Source organism: Saccopteryx bilineata, chromosome 1, assembly GCF_036850765.1.
Source record: "Saccopteryx bilineata isolate mSacBil1 chromosome 1, mSacBil1_pri_phased_curated, whole genome shotgun sequence".
NCBI classification, from domain to species: Eukaryota; Metazoa; Chordata; class Mammalia; order Chiroptera; family Emballonuridae; genus Saccopteryx; species Saccopteryx bilineata.
Genome location: NC_089490.1, coordinates 74,709,911 through 74,728,407, shown reverse-complemented (window position 1 = coordinate 74,728,407; position 18,497 = coordinate 74,709,911). Strand labels below are relative to the sequence as shown.

Genomic DNA, 18,497 nt, shown 5'->3' with positions numbered 1-18,497 from the left:
ACTCCACTTACCACCCCTTCCCTCCCCGTTTATCCCCCCTCTGCCCCCACTCCACTTACCACCCCCCTTCCCTCCCCGTTTATCCCCCCTTTGCCCCCACTCCACTTACCACCCCTTCCCTCCCCGTTTATCCCCCCTCTGTCCCCACTCCACTTACCACCCCCTTCCCTCCCCGTTTATCCCCCCTTTGCCCCCCACTCCACTTACCACCCCTTCCCTCCCCGTTTATCCCCCCTTTGCCCCCACTCCACTTACCACCCCCTTCCCTCCCCGTTTACCCCCCCTCTGCCCCCCACTCCACTTACCACCCCCTTCCCTCCCCGTTTATCCCCCCTCTGCCCCCACTCCACTTACCACCCCCTTCTCTCCCCATTTATCCCCCTCTGTCCCCACTCCACTTACCATCCCCTTCCCTCCCCGTTTATCTCCCCTCTGCCCCCACTCCACTTACCACCCCTTCCCTCCCCGTTTATCCCCCCTTTGCCCCCACTCTACTTACCTCCCCCTTCCCTCCCCGTTTATCCCCCCTCTGCCCCCACTCACCACCCGCTTCCCTCCTCGTTTATCCCCCCTCTGCTCCCACTCCACTTACCACCCCCTTCTTTCCAGTTATCACCACACTGTTTTCCGTGTCTGTATGTTCTATGTAGACATTTTCCTTAATCTGCTCACCTTCTTTCTTCCTCAAAGAATAAATTACACCGAGAGTAAAAATGATTTTTAAAATGTTAAAAATGTTAATATAATGGTATAATATTAATATGAATTGGATAACTAAGAGATATAACAGGATTTGTTAAGCATAAAAACAGATCTTTAGAGATCAGATAATTTATCTCTTTCAGAGGTTGTAAATGCATTGCTGAGAGTAATAATAATTTCAGGACTTTGTTTTTCTATATAATGAGTTAATTTATTGGAATTAGAAGGCATTATAGACTGAGCTAGGTATGAAAAATATGAAAAGACAAGGATGTATTTTGTTTTTACATAGGGAGCAATGAGAACAACACATTAAGGAAATATGGGGATTGTTCAGTCTACATTGTGTGCCTAATTTGTCTTCTTTGGCCAAAGATTTCCCACAAGTATATTGAACTTCCTTATCTTTTTCTTTTGGTGTTTATCTAGGCTTCTGGTTGATGAGGAGACATATAAGTGGAAAGATATTGGCCTAAATTAGAAGCTGTCATCAGTACTTAAAAAAGAAAGTATTTTCAATTAATAGGTTGAAGAATTTGGACATAGAAAATTTCATATTTGGTCCCTTTGTCAAGATACTTGCAGTACACATAGAAAGACGTGTACACATGATCACGCAGGAGATTATACAAGAACAATGCTTGCTAGAAGCACAAAAACATGTTTGCTTATTTTATTCCTGACAGCCTGGAATTTTTATTTTTCCTTTTTGTGGCAAACTCTCATTCACCTTTTACTTGTACATTTCTGTATATATATTTTTGTTTTTCATTATAAATTATATATTATAATAGCATGTTTATATATAGCTTACTGTTGCTGAAATAAAATATATATACAATATAGTGCAACAATTGTATTGAACAGCTTGATAAATTTTTCTGAAGTGAAAACATTAATGTAATTACCACACCTAGGCAGGAGACTGAAAATGTCTTACTCCATTCAGAACATGCAACTCAGAATGGATAAAGACTTGCTGTAAGACCCGAAACTGGAAAACTACTGGAGGTCATAGGGAAAATGTTCTTTACATTGGTCTTGGGGATTATGGTTTGGATATGACACCAAAAGCACATGAAACAAAACCAGTAATAAACAAGTGCATTGAAAAATAAGTGCAAAAGCTTCTATATAGCTAAAGAAACAATCAGCAAAATGAAAAGGTAAACTATGGAATGGGAGAAAATATTCAAAATGATAACAGTGATGTCTTTAATAATGTAATATTTTATATCAACAAATTTGGATTGTACATTTGTTAAGATTTATTTAGTATTTGAAATTTAAAAAAATAAATATTATTATCATCCTCATGGGTGACTTCAAAACAGATGTGGCGTAATGTAACAAAAATGTTGATGGAACAATCTGACCCCGGTCTCAGTTAACCTCTTCACGGCTCAGTTGTGTTGTGATCATCAACAGTCTCTGTAATATAATATACTGGCTAAGAATAGCTTTGGTTTTGATTTGTTACTTCATGTGTTCTTTGAATTATACACTTATAGGATTACTTCCTATTGTAATGTGATTCTAGTAGATGTTATTACACTTGTCAATTTTTTTTTCGGCTACAGTATGCTTTTAGAGAGCACAAACAATTCAACATGTAAAAAACAAATAGATATCTCTAGGTAATCAAAGCTTCCTGTCCGCTGGTCTGCTTCTGTGAGGTTCTCGATCCCTGGCCTGCTCCTGCTCCGGATGCTCTGGACCAGTGCTGGCGCACGGTTTGGGTCCCTGTTACCTGCCAGTTATGCTCTAGTGTGAATATTGGTTTATAATATAAAAAGCACTGTATATATAATTGATATTAAAGGACATTTTTAAAAAACTTGAGTATCAACAGTCAAGATTCCTCTAAATTTGGATAGGGACAAACGGGTGACCATTCTTAGAGTGAATTTTTGGTTTCTTTTTTATTTCCACTTAACACTTTACTTCTTTGTCCATTTTAAAATAAAAGCCATTATCAGCCTATGCAGATTTAAAAAATAATGTCATTTGTTTTTTATATTGTAAGATGCTTTTTAAAAATACTTGTCTGTTTTGTAACACTTCACCCTGTATTTTAATGACTGACTACCTCATGGAGTTTTAAATAACTGTTTAATATGACAACTTGGAGGAAGGTCCTCATGAAGTGACCATTACCTCCAGTAAACTGGATATCATTCTGGTATATTTTTAACACTTTTTATTTGATCTGTTTATAGGTGGCCAATCATATTTCTTTTTTAAATGACACAAAGTTGAAATACTCTAGTGACTTTTTCACCTTTTAAATTTGATGATCTTTTCTTGTCTTATAGATGCTTGTGACCACACCAGAAAAATGGGATGTAGTGACGAGAAAGAGTGTTGGGGATGTGGCTCTTTCCCAAATTGTAAAGCTCCTCATTCTTGATGAAGTTCATTTGCTGCATGAAGATAGGGGACCAGTATTAGAAAGCATTGTGGCACGTACTTTACGACAGGTAAAAAGAAGTTGCTTAAAAGCTTATTTTGAAGTGATGAGTAACTTTTTAAATTTAAATATAGCATTCAAAGAAGTATTAATATGTATTGTTCATGGGGATAAATTTATTTTTACTATAGAGAAAACTTTAGCTATTATATTTTCATTTTCAAAGTACCCTGTCTTCTAAGTCTTATTTTATTGAAGTCTCTTCAAAATAAATACTAGAAAACTTCTATACCTAAATTGCAAAGCTAAATCTAATATTGACTAAGAAGTATTAAAATATCGTAGGCCATAGGAGAATATTAGAGATTTCTTCTGATTCTTTCCTCTCCGTGTCCAAACTCTTCCCCCTGAAAAATAATCTGGACAATTTTTATCTTTCTGATATACTAGACAAGATGAGATATAATCACCTAATGTGAGTGATCTCAATAATTACTTTTTTTTTCTTTTTTTTTTCTTTTTTTTGTATTTTTCTGAAGCTAGAAACGGGGAGAGACAGTCAGACAGACTCCCGCATGCGCCTGACCGGGATCCACCCGGCACGCCCACCAGGGGGCGACGCTCTGCCCACCAGGGGGCGATGCTCTGCCGTGACCAGAGCCACTCTAGCGCCTGGGGCAGAGGCCAAGGAGCCATCCCCAGTGCCCGGGCCATCTTTACTCCAATGGAGCCCTGGCTGGGAGAGGGGAAGAGAGAGACAGAGAGGAAGGAGAGGGGGAGGGGTGGAGAAGCAGATGACCACTTCTTCTTTGTGCCCTGGCCGGGAATCGAACCTGGGACCTCCACATGCCAGGCTGACGCTCTACCACTGAGCCAACCGGCCAGGGCCAATAATTACTTTTTAAAAGGGACATATACATGTTGTTTCTAGTTTTAGACTTTCGTGGTTATTCATAAATATGGTAGTCTGAACCAAAATTGATAGATTCACAAATGTCTTGTGATTATTTTCTGTTAGCTTCTCTTTTAATTAAATGGAAAGATATCTTAGAATACCAATGATTATTAAAATTATGTTTGTTATTAACTTGTACATGTATGGATAATAGTGAACAGGAGTTTTTTCACTCTAATCAAGAATTCTGATTTCTTGACTCTCAAGAAAAACTGTTGTTGTCTTTAAGTCATATTCTCCTGGCTACATTTTTTCTCTGCAAAAGCATAGACTCCTGGACCAGTTTTCCTTTTGTTAATAATCTTAACTTATCCCCCGACTATCTGGCACAGTTTCAACCATAAATCAATCAAATGATGTCTGTGCTTCCGACCAGACTGCTAAACACAAGCAGAGATTCTACAGTGCTGGAGCCTGGGGCTGCATACTTCATGGACTGAATTCAGCTGGATTGTTGGGATTACCCTGTAACTTCTCAGCAGCTTTTCTTTTTTCCTACAGTGATTGTTTCCAGGCTTCTCTAGACTTCTTCCTCACTCTTCCCCATCCTGCCATGCCTCATCCTTATATAACAATGCTTTTTCCTGAATGGAAGTAGAGGCTTTTATGCTTAAACGTCCTCAGTTAGCACTTCTTCTTTTTCTCCCCATCCAGAAAAACACTCAGGTCCCTCCCCATAGCTAGATACATCATTCCATTCCTTGTCTTTTAATTAGAGGCCCCTTCGCCCCTTGCCTTGGACCTCATCCATTCCTTTATCTCCCGGTAGTGATCCTTTTCTCCTGTGTCTTTAACTCCTCCCTCTCAGTGAGCATAGTATCAGCTTAAAAGAATTGTGAATTCTTTAGCAAACCACCTCTCAAATCTACCCCTCTCCAACAGCTTCTGCTTAATAATGCTCCTTTTACCACCTAGTTTCTGGAAGTAGTAATCCGTATTCACTGTTTCCCTTCTGACTTCAAAACCACTGCAATCAGTTTATTGTTCCAACAAAGAAAATCAAATTTTTTTACCAGGATTGCCAGTTAACAAATCTAAACGATAGTTCTCAAACCAATTTATTATTTAAAAATTTTTCAATACTACCCATTTTTACATTTGATGTATTCACCATTTCCTCAGTCTTAAAACATTTTTCCCTCTGGCTCTGTGATGCCACCTTGCCTTGATTTCTTTTACTTGCTTTTTTTTTTTTTTAACTTGCTTAGCTTTTCTTTCCCAGGCTCCTTTGCTGTTCCTTCTCACCCTTGAAATTTTGTATTCCCTAAGACTCTGTTACATGTCATCTTTTTAATTCTAAATATGTACCCAGGGAAATCACACTTCTGTGCCTATGTCATCTAAATCTTTTTATATAATCCAAATATCCCTTCTAACTTCTAGCTGTATCCAAATGCAGTGGTATGATTCTACTTCAGTATTCCATAGGCATCTCTTGCTGAATAAGTCAGACTCTGTCATCTCTCCTGAGTGTTGATACATACATCACAATCCACTTGGTTCTCAAGTCAAATTCTGGAGTCATACCCAACTTTTCCCCCTTCCTGAGGAGTCTTTCTCCCCCAGGAATTAGATATCAGTTTTTTAATATTTTATATTCTTAATATCTCTGATCCAGATCAAGATACAGGGATTTAATATTAAGGGAGTATAAAACTTTGTGAAGTTATATTGAATTTTAAAATGTATTAAAATAATCTTATTGGAAAATCACAATAAAATTCTAATGTATATATTAATGATTCAACTATATCAAACAAAACTCTTAGTGCTTTATAAAAATATAAGAGCATTTTTAATAACCTTGGGTGTAGAATTTCTAAGCAAAATGCAAACTTCAAACATTATAAATGTGGCACGTTTGACTGTAAATATTAAAAACTTGTGACCAGGAAAGACTCTTTCCTCCAGAAAAGTTAAAATGTAAGATACAATAACAAATTATTTGTAGTTCATAAAATAAAGCTGAAACATTCATTGTATTTAAAAGATGTTTATAAATTAATAAGAAATATGGTTTAAAAAAAGTTTAGAAAAAATATTTTAAAATAGAAATAAAAGTGCTGAGAATCATAGAAAATATACTTAAAAGGAATCCAAATTACTATGAGACATTTCTCTTCTGTCAGGCTAGCAAAAGAGAAAAAAGAATGTAGTTTGAAAGTACCCACTAAAATCAGGTCTGTGTTTTTACTTCTAGAAACCTAACATATGGAAATAATAGCACAAACAGAATATTAACACAATTCAGAATATTCACTGAAGCCCACTTGTTAATGTAAAATATGTTGGAAACAACCCAAAATCTAACAAAAGAAATAGTTTGATAAATTATATTACATTCATATATAATAAAATGCTACTTGTGACCTTTAAAAGAAATAAGATAGAGCTATATGAACTAGGCTTAAAAGATATCCATGACCTGGTGGTGGTGCAGTAGATATAGCATCGGACTGGGATGCGGAGGACCCAGGTTTGAAACCCTGAGGTCACCAGCTTGAGGGCAGGCTCATCTGGCTTGAGCGCAAACTCACCAGCTTGAGCTCGGGGTCTCTGGCTTGAGCGTGGGATTATACACATGATTCCAGGTCACTGGCTTGAAGCCCAAGGTTGCTGGTTTGAGCAAGGGGTCACTCGCTCTGCTGTAGCCCCCCAGTCAAGGTACATATGAGAAAACAATCAATGAACAACTAAGGAGCCACAACAAAGAATTGATGCTTCTCATCTCTCCGTTTCTGTCTGTCCCTATCTGTCTCTCTCTCTGACGCTCTGTCTCTGTCAAAAAAAAAAAAAAAATCCATGTTCTAGTCAGTAAAAACACAAGCTGTCCTTTATATAGCACAATTGTGTAAAGAAAAATACACTATATTTATATTATCATTCATTCATTTAGTGATCACAAGCTGTAAAACTAGTTGTAGTAGCTGGGCTGAGAGGTTTTAGGGCATGTTTACTCTTTACCACATAAATTTAAAATATGTATGTTCTGGCCCTGGCCAGTTGGCTCAGTGGTAGAGTGTCGGCCTGGCGTGCAGAAGTCCCAGGTTTGATTCCCGGCCAGGGCACACAGGAGAAGCGCCCATATGCTTCTCCACCCCTCCCCCTCTCCTTCCTCTCTGTCTCTCTCTTCCCCTCCCACAGCCAAGACTCCATTGGAGCAAAGATGGCCCAGGCGCTGGGGCTGGCGCTGTGGCCTCTGCCTCAGGCACTAGAGTGGCTCTGGTCGCAACATAGCAGAGCATCGCCCCCTGGTGGGCAGAGCATCGCCCCTGGGGTGGGCGTGCCGGGTGGATCCCGGTCGGGCACATGCGAGAGTCTGTCTGTCTCTCCCCATTTCCAGCTTCAGAAAAATACAAAAAATAAATAAATAAATAAAATAAAATATGTGTGTAGACACACTTATAGATATACATACATATAATACGAAAGATTGAACTATTGAAAGTAAGACACACACAATTCAGATTTTTACTAATGTCCAACTTAGAATAATTTCAAAAATCCAAGTATTTGTGACCCCGGCTGCATGGATCAGCAGTAGAGTGTCGGCCCGGTGTGTGGAAGTCCTGGGTTCAGTTCCTGGCAGGGCACACAGGAGAAGCGTCCATCTGCTTCTCTACCCTTTCCCCTCTCCTTTCTTTCTCTCTCTCTCTTCCCCTCCCGCAGCCAAGGCTCCATTGGAGCAAAGTTGGCCCGGGCGCTGAGGATGGCTCCATGGCCCCTGCCTCAGGTGCTAGAATGTCTCCAATTGCAGCAAAGCAACACCCTAGAGAGGCCGAGCATTGCCCCCTGGTGGGCATGCTGGGTGGATCCCTATTGGCCACATGTGGGAATCTGTCTATCTGCCCCCACTCCTCGCTTCTCACTTCGGAAAAATATAGGTATTTGTTAGACACAGGTAAGAAAACCTTGAGAAATCAGAAACTGTCATGACTGCTCTCCAGGTCCTTTAAGGCTACAGTGGGTCTGCTCTTACCGATATTTTATAAATGAGATCTCAAAAGAGGTATGCAGGGTATCATTTACACAAAAGATAACTATTTTGATCATGAGATGTTTTGATTCCATACCCTAGTACTTACATAGTCTAGTGATGGTTTTCAGGGAACCATATGCCACATGAATTTATAATCCAGATTTATTTAGATCCACCTAGAGAGACGATGTCCATCAACTAAAAGCATTACAAAGGACTTTCTGCAGCTATGAACATTAGAGGTCAATAAATATCAATAGTACCTTTACCAGGATCTCCATTGTTAGCATGTTTACAAGGGAATTTGACCGGGACATCTTTATTTTTTGAGCATTCCCAGTTTGAGCAAGTTTTTGAGCAAGAAAACAGATCTTTATGTATGTACACAGACCCACATGCAACATTATGTATCATATCTATTTTGAAACAATCATAAATTTATAAATATTTTGTAAATTATTTATGTGTATAATGATATACACTTATAAAATGGTTTTTTTTTTGTATTTTTCTGAAGTTGGAAATGGGGAGGCAGTCAGACTCCTGCATGTGCCCAACCACGATCCACCCGCCATGCCCACCAGGGGGCGATGCTCTGCCCATCTGAGGCGTTGCTCTGTTGCAACCAGAGCCATTCTAGCACCTGACGCAGAGGCCATGGAGCCATCCTTAGTGACTGGGCCAACTTTGCTCCAGTGGAGCCTCAGCTGTGGGAGGGGAAGAGAAAGACAGAGAGGAAGGAGAGGGGGAGGGGTGGAGAAGCAAATGGGCGCTTCTCCTGTGTGCCCTGGCCAGGAATCGAACCTGGGACTCCTGCACACCAGGCCAACGCTCTACCACTGAGCCAACCGGCCAGGGCCTAAAATGGTATTTTGTACTTGTAATTTATAAATATAATCTATATACAGGTAAATATAAAAATAAATATAAAAATCATATTATTGGCTTATTTGCTATATGTAATATAATTACATAAATGTATATATTAATATGATATAAAAATATACAACATATAATTTGTAATATAGATATAAAGCTGTCCTATATATTGGCATCTTCATAATATAATTATATTTCAATTATATAGTTTATCACTACTATGTTCATAAGTTTTTTATGATTTGCTGTTTATTACCTTAAAAAAAAGATTCAAATTCCTTAGCTGGATATTAAAGACTATTGAATCCCTGATCTAATTTTATCTTGTGTATTGTTTAGCTGCTCTAGGTTCCAGCCACGCAAAACTGTTTTTTCTCCACTTCCTTTCCATTACTACTGTTCCTTTTTCAGAGATAAAACTAGTCATACTTAAATAAGAATATATTTTTGGTTATGAGATCAGAGCTATAAATGCAAAATTATATAACTCCGTTATTCTACACATCCATCTGTTGAAAACTTACTATTCTTCTGAATCTACCAAACATTATGTCTATGTAATTCACCATTCAATGAATTTCGCCTTTTCTGATGTCCTTTATAGTCCCTTTCTTTGTACATTTTTAGCACTTATCAGTCTTCCTTATAATTTCACAACCCACTATAATTAACACAACCTTCATCTGTATCCCCTACTAGATAGTTTTTAATCTCCTTCTTGGTAGAAGGGTCTGTGTGATTCTTCACATATTTCCAAAGTACTAACACAGTGCTTAAAACTATTATTAAATAGCAAAGTACCTGTTTTATTTGTTCCTTGTGATTACCATATTATCCCAGTAGATGGCAGTGTTTTGCTTAGCAAGTCAACATTGGTAACTAACAAACTCCACGGAGAGCTATTTTAATGCAGGGTAGATTCTGTTTTGGTTCTGAGTTGCATGGTGGTATTAGGGACTAAATTCACAGAACACTTGGCATGATTGAAATTTGGAAAAGAGAAGGCCAAATCTGTTGTATTTAACAATATTGAATTAATATTGTCTTTTTGACTGCTTTCAGTTGTGAATAGGGAGCTTATTCAAACTTAGATTTTATGTAAGGGAAAACATAAAAATTACTGCCCAGTTTTGGGGCTAATGATAAAGAGAAAGCTGCAAAATAGTTTTTAACAATTATTAGTTTTAGGTGAATCTGTATAGTGTATAGAGCTTTGAAATTTGGCTTAGGATAAAAAGTTCCAAATTATCCCTATTTAAAACAAAGTATCAACCTATCTCCATTTTGAATGATAGGGTTATATTTTTAAGATTAAAAAATACAGTTTTTTTTTTAAATGGATTTTTATCAGAAAAGTATCTGGTGTTTATAGAGAATCATGTATTTTAAAAGAACTTAAAATATATTTAATAACTTTTGTTGTTGTAATGATTTTTGAACCAAAAAGCAGCTTTATTTCCCTAGAAATCACCACCAGTAGTACTTAGAACTGTTGCATAATTAAAAATCATCATTTTAATCCCTATAAATGATCCTTATCACAATATATAAAAGAGATTTCTTAAATAATGAATGTGATCTTCTTATTTAGAGTTCTTTAGTTTTGGTTGGTATTGGTTTGGGTTTGCTGATATCTATAAGATTACTTTAGTAAAAACAAATTCATGATGAAATGTTGTGTCTGTATGTGTGCTTTAAATTTCATTCATATCTATCTGTATATGTGAATCTGAGTCTTAATTCAGTACTGTATCCTCGTTGATTAAAGCTTAGGTCCCAAGCCAGTGTTGATGGATGGATGAGTCTGAAAGTATTCATATTACTCACATTGGGCTACTTGCTTTTGCCCAGTAAGTCTTCTTGATTGAGCAAACTTAATAGAACCTTCTTCAGAAAACTGCTATGAAATGTTGATTGTGACATCGTGCAATCATAATAATATATTTTAATTATCAAGTGAATAAAAATTTTGGGCCATCTCTTGATTTATTTGTCTAGTTATATAACATTGTCATCAGAGAACATGACCTAGATTATTTTTAGCTTGTGGAATTTACTGTTTTTGCAACCTTGATGCATTTTTAGGAAAAAAGAAGAAAACATTTAAGAGGATTTTTCCAGTTCAGGAAATCTACCAAACTTACTTTTTCAGTTATTTTATATTATTCCAAATGCCAGGTTAGGCCAGTTTTTTTTCATATTACCTGTCTTTTAGGTTATGTGTTATTATTCTATATTTCTTGGGGGATCTTGTTTTATTGTGAATGTTTCTTACTTTACTAAAACTAATTTTGAACGTGATTAAAATTCAGATATGTTGAATCTACCTCATACATTAATTAAAATAATCTATATAGGTTGAATCTACACAGAGTATGATAAGGATTCTGGGACTCTCTGCAACTTTACCCAACTACCTCGATGTCGCTACGTTTTTACATGTCAACCCCTACATTGGCCTTTTCTACTTTGATGGCCGTTTTAGACCAGTTCCTCTTGGACAGACATTCCTGGGGGTTAAAAGTCCAAATAAGGTAAATACTGCTTTTAATAATTATACTTTTTTTCTAAAAATATTTCTGTTGATGTGTAATATTTATTTGGGATTAGAGAGTTCAAAAGACCATTTCAGTAGCATTACAGATACATCATCTGAGACAAAGTCAAGCAATTTAACAACTAGATATAGTAAGTAGAGTAATTCTCCTCCAAAATGTTGCTTCACTAATAGTTTGGCATTGCTGTTATCAATATGTATTTTGTATTCTGAACTAAAAATACAAGTTATGTATAAGAATGTACATTTCAAAAAGTTATTTTAATATGATTGAAGGCCAGTGTGAAATAACATGACTCATTAAACCAGTAATACCTATTTGGTATATTATTAATCTAAAATAAATGTAATTGAAAAATAATTTTATTTTTCAATTTTTAGCAACTATTAAAGGAGGTGCTTTATTTAACTTATAATGTTTTATAATTACTATATTAATTATACACTGCTCACAAAATTAGAGGATATTTCAAAATAAATATGAAGCAATTAAAAAAAAGAAGCATTTCTTTTGCCTGACCTGTGGTGGCGTAGTGGATAAAGCGTTGACCTGGAAATGCTGAGGTTGCCGGTTCAAAACCCTGGGCTTGCCTGGTCAAGGCACATATGGGAGTTGATGCTTCCAGCTCCTCCCCCCTCTTCTCTCTCTGTCTCTTCTTTCTCTCTCTCTGTCTCCCTCTCCTCTCTAAAAATAAAAGAAAAAGAAGCATTTCTTTTTTATTAAAGAAGAACATCAAAAAAGCAAATGACAAGTCAAAGAAAGGTACTTGATTATACAAATGAGATGCAAAATCAACTTTTATTTCATGGTGAAAATGCACTATACAAAAGGCTGAAAGTACTGGAGTATCTGCACGTTCCCTGATCTTGAAAGTGCACATCCTGCAATTTCCCAGCCCTTGCAATGACCCTGCAACCTGATTTGCCTGAATACAAAGCCTGGAGAGCCATAGGACTTGAATCTGGTCAAACACAGATGACAGTGGCAACAGCACTTGGAACATTCCAAAGCATGATTAGCAGACTGTGGAATCACTTCCAAGAGACCCACACAGTATGAAGAAGATGAGGGCAGGGTCACCCATCGGCCACAACAGCAAGAAATGACCACTACTTGACCTAATTGGCAAGAAGGAACAGGCGCAGTAATGCAACAAAATTGCCGGGACAGTTTCTTGCTTCCACTAGACGACAGATATGCACCCAGACCATACAAAATCGGCTCCCTCGTGTTGGACTGCATGCCTGGTGACCAATGGTATGCATTCTGTTACCTGCTGAGTATCATAGAACTCATAGAAGATGGTCTGATGAGCATGGTCATTGGACCCGTGATGAGTGGTCAGCTGTCCTCTTCTCTGATGGATTGTGATTCCGTCTGTAGCCTAACAATCATTGTGTCCTAATCTGGTGTGAATGAGGAACATTGGAGAATCCATGTTTCATATGAGAAAGGGACTCCTTCGGTGCTGGTAGAACCATGGTGTGGGCTGGCATCAGCATTGGTAGTCATACCAACCTCTACGTCATCAGAAACAGATCGCTGACTGCTGTTAGATAGATATCGAGATGAGGTCCTGCACCCTATAGTGGTACCCTATGCTGGAGCAGTTGGAAACAACTTTCTTTTCATGGACGATAATGCAAGGCTTCACTATGCACATCTCGTCAACAACATGCTTCAGGAGGCAGGAGTCTAATACATAGACTGGCCTTCATATTCACCAGACCTGAATCCCATTGAACATGCTTGGGATGCACTGAGAAGACGTCTGGCAAACCGTCCAATGCCTCCCACAACACTTCTTGAGCTGGAAGTTACTCTGGAGCAAAAATAGCAGAGGATCCCACAAGAACTGCTGGACAATCTGATCCTGTGTGTGCCCCATTGCTCTTTTTTGCAGTCTTGGGTGACCATACACCCTACTAAATATGTGGCAGTCTCCTTCAGTTTGACATGCTTCTGTTTACCCCCACCAATATGTTACTTGCTACTCAATCATGATAATTGAGTTTGCATCTCATTTGCATAATCAACTTTCTTTGACTTGTTTGCTTTCCTGATGTTCTTGTTTAATAAAAAAATAATCAAGTGCTGCTTTCTTTTATCATATTCATTTTGAAATATCCCCAAACTTTTGTGTTCTTACATATACAAATATGTAAGTAGCATTTCTGAAATATTTTTATAATACATTAAAATGTTTAGTTTGTTAGTAGTATAACCAAGTACCACTTGCATGATTAAGGTGCTTGTTTTGGACTTATTTTAAAATGTTATGAAGGCATACTTTACTTTGCACGAAATTTATATATGTTCTGTTGAACTTTTTTTTCTATAGAAGAAATATCTTCAGGAGAATGTTCTCAGGCCATATAACCTCTTTATAAAAAACAGAATCATGTGTTACTGTGTTTTTCTTGGTCATTAATATATTATTTTAAAACATTCTATTCTTAAACTAGGGACTTTTTTTAAAAAACAGAGACAGAGAGAGAGTCAGAGAGAGGGATAGATAGGGACAGTCAGACAGGAATGGAGAGAGATGAGAAGCATCAATCAGCAGTTTTTTGTTGCGACACCTTAGTTGTTCATTGATTGCTTTCTCATATGTGCCTTGACCATGAGCCTTCAACAGACTGAGTAACACCTTGCTTGAGCCAGCGACCTTGGGTCCAAGCTGGTGAGCTTTGCTCAAACCAGATGAGCCTGTGCTCAAGCTGGTAACCTCGGGGTCTCGAACCTGGGTCCTCCACATCCCAGTCCGACGCTCTATCCACTGCACTACCACCTGATCAACAACTAGGGAAATTTTTAATGTACATTAATATAAATAAAACACTCAGCTAAAAAAGATTAGAATCAACTGTTACTACAACAGTTACTCCATTTCATCAGCATTGCATAAAGTAAGTTAATATCTTTAGAACTGCAGGGAGACATTTCACATTTCTGACTTATGCACATAAAGGTAGTTTATGATATGGTGATAGTCACCGTATGCATATTTTACCTTCATTAATTACTCAAGTGTTTTTTAGTATTACTGATTTTATCCCAATTATACCTTAATATATATTTATTTAATTTTAATGTATAATCAGGGCAGATGTAGAGCTGTTTCTTGATAGCTAGAGTTCTTTCAGGTTTATCATTTAATTATAGAAGATGGTTATCATTGAGAGAAATAGAAGAGAAGAATTTCAGATGTTTGTCAACCAACTTAAACCTTATTTTCTTTAATTTCATCATAAAAATTGGAAAATCACTTAAAGCTACTTAAATTCAAACCATTTTTACCATGGTATGTTAGTGTTATAATCATAAAAGGAATGCTGTTAGATGATGAACCATCGTAATTATTTTGAAGGTTTAGAAATATGGCAAATTTTTAAAAAATATTACGTGTCTTATATAGTATAAACAGTAAAATAATTATATATATTATAAATATAGATTGTCTTATTAAAATGTATTATTTTTATACTCAGCTGTAGTATACAGTTGATAACCATTAGGTATTTCCCCAGAGTGTCTGTTGTTTAATATGTTTTCTAACCAGTTGTTAACTTGTCATTTCCTCTAAAAAAACATTTGTATAGAGTTTTCATTTAGAAACTCATGCTGTGGTTCAATTTTTATTGGATAACATGGAAAAATGGTGGGTGTGACAGGTTTCATTTGAAATACATAATAACTTTGGCCAGTACTCAACCTAAAATATGCTGAAAAATTATTAACAGTTTTATTTGGAGTTGTTTTTTTTAATCCGGAAATAAATTATTTTGTGATTATCTCAACCACCTTAGTCAGTATTAAATATGAATTTCAGAATGCTAAAGTGTTTACAGTATTAAATAAAAAAATCTAAATCATAGTCATTTTAGATATATGTACCATTTTCATCCCTTCCAAACTCTTAGTAAATGTTATGTTAAGAGATACAGACTGTATCTTATGCGTACTGCTTTGAGTTAACCACGTCCTTTATTGAAACTTTTTCATCATTAACAGAGAAAATAAAATTCTTTTTTAATTCATGAATTTGATATTAAACTTCCAATTAATCAGAAATATGTTTCTATAGCAAACTATCTACCTGTTGCAATATACATTACAGACACAGTATGTTTCTTTAGATTTCAGTTTTATATACCATGACATTCTATTGGTAGTGTTCTGGTGATTTTGAGAATTACACAAGAAAACTCTACAGTTTATAAAATGAAATAAAAGAAAAACATTCTGAAGTATGAGCTTATCTGAGAAACATAGGGAAAACGACTATAAAATTATTCTAAAATATTTATAAATAGTATATTTTCCTTATAATCGTTGCCTTAAAAAAGACTTGGCACTCTTAGAAAGTTAATACTCTGAAAATAATTGTACTATGTGTTTTATTTGTATTTTTTTAACTACATTCTGTATGTTTCTGTTGGGTTCTTTAATGTTAGATATTTGAATTGCATTTGCTATTTCTTCATTCTAGCTAGTCTGAAAATAAACAAAGATGCACTGTAATTAACAGATTGTAGTTAGAAAGTTGATAGTTGCTTTATTTGATATATTTTATGTTTAAACACTTATAGGTGCAACAATTGAATAACATGGATGAAGTATGCTATGAAAGTGTTTTGAAACAAGTAAAGGCTGGATACCAGGTATACTTTATTTTACTATGTTTTTAGACAATACTTAATGAATAAAATTATTAATTTTTATTCTCAAGAAAAATTTTTTTGAATTCTGAGTAACTCAGGTTTTATTTCTTAATGTTTTGTGAGTGTAAAGTCTTCACTAACCATTGTGTCTGTCTTATCACTTGTTTTCATTTATTTTATATCAGTGTTATTCTTTGATCCTCATTAGAAAAATGCATTGTGGTTTGCATTGCTTATCATGTACAAATAAAGAAGTGTAAAAGACCATATTATTTCTAATTAAAAAAATAGTTTCGAATACCAACTATTTATTCTGGTTCAGGAGCGTGCAGACTTTTTCTGTAAAAAGAGCCAGGTAGTAAAAAGTTTGGCTGTGCAGACCTTATATTTTCTGTCACAGCTACTACTCAATGCTGCTGTTGTAGCATGAAAGCAGCCTCAGGCAGTATATGAACAATTGGACTTGACTGTGTTTCAATAAAGCTTTATTTACAAAGATAAACAACAAACTGCAGGTGACTTGCAGGCTACAGTTGCCAACCTCTGTTCTAGATTGCCTTGTGAGATTTATTTTTAGTGAATGTCTGATGATACTAAAATGTTATCCAGAGAAACTTTTGATAGCATTTCACAGAAAATTCTAAAAGAAAGAAATGTCCTATATAGCCACCAATGTTTGTAAAAGAGCAGGATAAATTCAGTATAATTAGGTACATATAACACCGTGAACATTTGTTTCCAATTTTTATATTAGAGAAGATAATAAACTATATTATTAGGTAAGGAATATAGCTGTGGAATCTATAAAATTTACTTATATGCTGTTTAAAAATATTTAGTTAATAAATGTTTCCTCATTAAATTTTTTAAAAATAGACTTTATTTTTTAGAGCAGTTTTGGGTTCACAGCATTACTGAATGGAAAGTAACGGGAGTTCTCATACACCCCTGCCCCCTCCACACACACAGCTTTCTTCACAATCAACGTGCTGAGCCAAGGTCGTACCTTTGTTTCAGTCAATAAGCCTACATTGACATGTCAATATACTTAAAAGTCCATAGTTAGTATTAGGGCCGTGATGGCAAACCTATGACACGCATGACACGCGTAGCCATTTTCGATGTCGCGATGCAGCCGCATACCAGAGAAGTATGAGGCCGCATGCCGAGAAGGACGTTTCATCCTAGGCTCCTGCATGGCCAGGTGCAGTAGCTGAGGATAAAACATTTGCTGTAGTGCAGACACTCTGTGCCGGAGGTCTGTAGGCCAAAACAACTGAACTCCAGCACAGAGCGTCTAGTTCTGGGACTTCCCGTTAGGCGGTTAGGGGGATCTTTGACCTCACTTCTGGCCGGCGGAGCAGGGAGCAGCGGAATGCCGTGAGGGACGCATCTCTGGGGGCCCTCTGGTCGCCATTACCAGCAACCACAGGAACCATCATCCAATCTACTGTTCTGGGGTGTCATGGATTTCTAATTGACCATCATTACTGAGATAAGTGAGGGGGAGGCTGGGAGAGGCGAGGGCCTGTGCTATGGGTGCCGTTTCCCGCCATCAGAAATAGCGGCAGCCATCTTAATTTACATAAGATGCAACTTGCAGAATTTCAAGACAGCATCTGGGCTCAGGTGTTTGTCGACTTGAGGTCAAAGCTTGAGAATCTGGAAAGGTGCCACTTGGAGAATCAAGAGGAGTGCCACTACAAACAGGAAATTTGGAGTGCCTGGAACTGATTACCAGACACTTTTAGCACCCTGAAAAATATAGCAGTGGCTTTACTCACAATTTTTCCCTCTATGTACTTTTGTAAGACCTTATTCTCAGCGTTAAATAATATCAAAACCAACAAAAGAAACAGATTGACAGATGAAGTTAGTAGCATTTGCTTGGGCTTTAAGTGTACAAAATACCAACCTTCAGTTGAATATTTAGCCAATGAAATTCAGCAACAAAAAAGTCACTAGTAGGCAGGTTAGTTAAAGAACTCCCCCTCCCCTCACTTACCTTAGTCCACGGCACCCCACACAAGTTAAATAATATCAAGACCAACAAAAGAAACCAACTGGCAGATGAACAAAGAAGTCACTAATCAGGTAAGTTAAATAATTAGTTTTTGGTTTATTAAATGCAGTTATATGTTATAATTATACATTTTTGTTATTTAAACTATAAATATCATGAAATTATGGGTGTTTTTTTTTTCTCAAAGTGACACACCACCCGAGTTATGCTCTGTTTTTTTTGGCGATTTTTGACACACCAAGCTCAAAAGATTGCCCATCCCTGTATTAGGGTTTACTCTTGATTTTATACATTTTATGTTTAGGTAACTATATAATGACATATATC

At 36.6% G+C, this 18,497-nt stretch overlaps 1 protein-coding gene across 1 annotated transcript in view; it reads left to right on the top strand.

The window, feature by feature from the left end:
- The window catches only part of ASCC3 (activating signal cointegrator 1 complex subunit 3), a 353,954-nt gene that overhangs the window by 118,597 nt on the left and 216,860 nt on the right, over positions 1–18,497 (top strand). Inside the window, exons 11-13 of the mRNA XM_066254466.1 lie at positions 3,018–3,182; positions 11,283–11,459; positions 16,076–16,147. Of these exons, the coding sequence (XP_066110563.1) occupies positions 3,018–3,182; positions 11,283–11,459; positions 16,076–16,147 (414 nt within the window). The remainder of the gene's footprint in view (positions 1–3,017; positions 3,183–11,282; positions 11,460–16,075; positions 16,148–18,497) is intronic.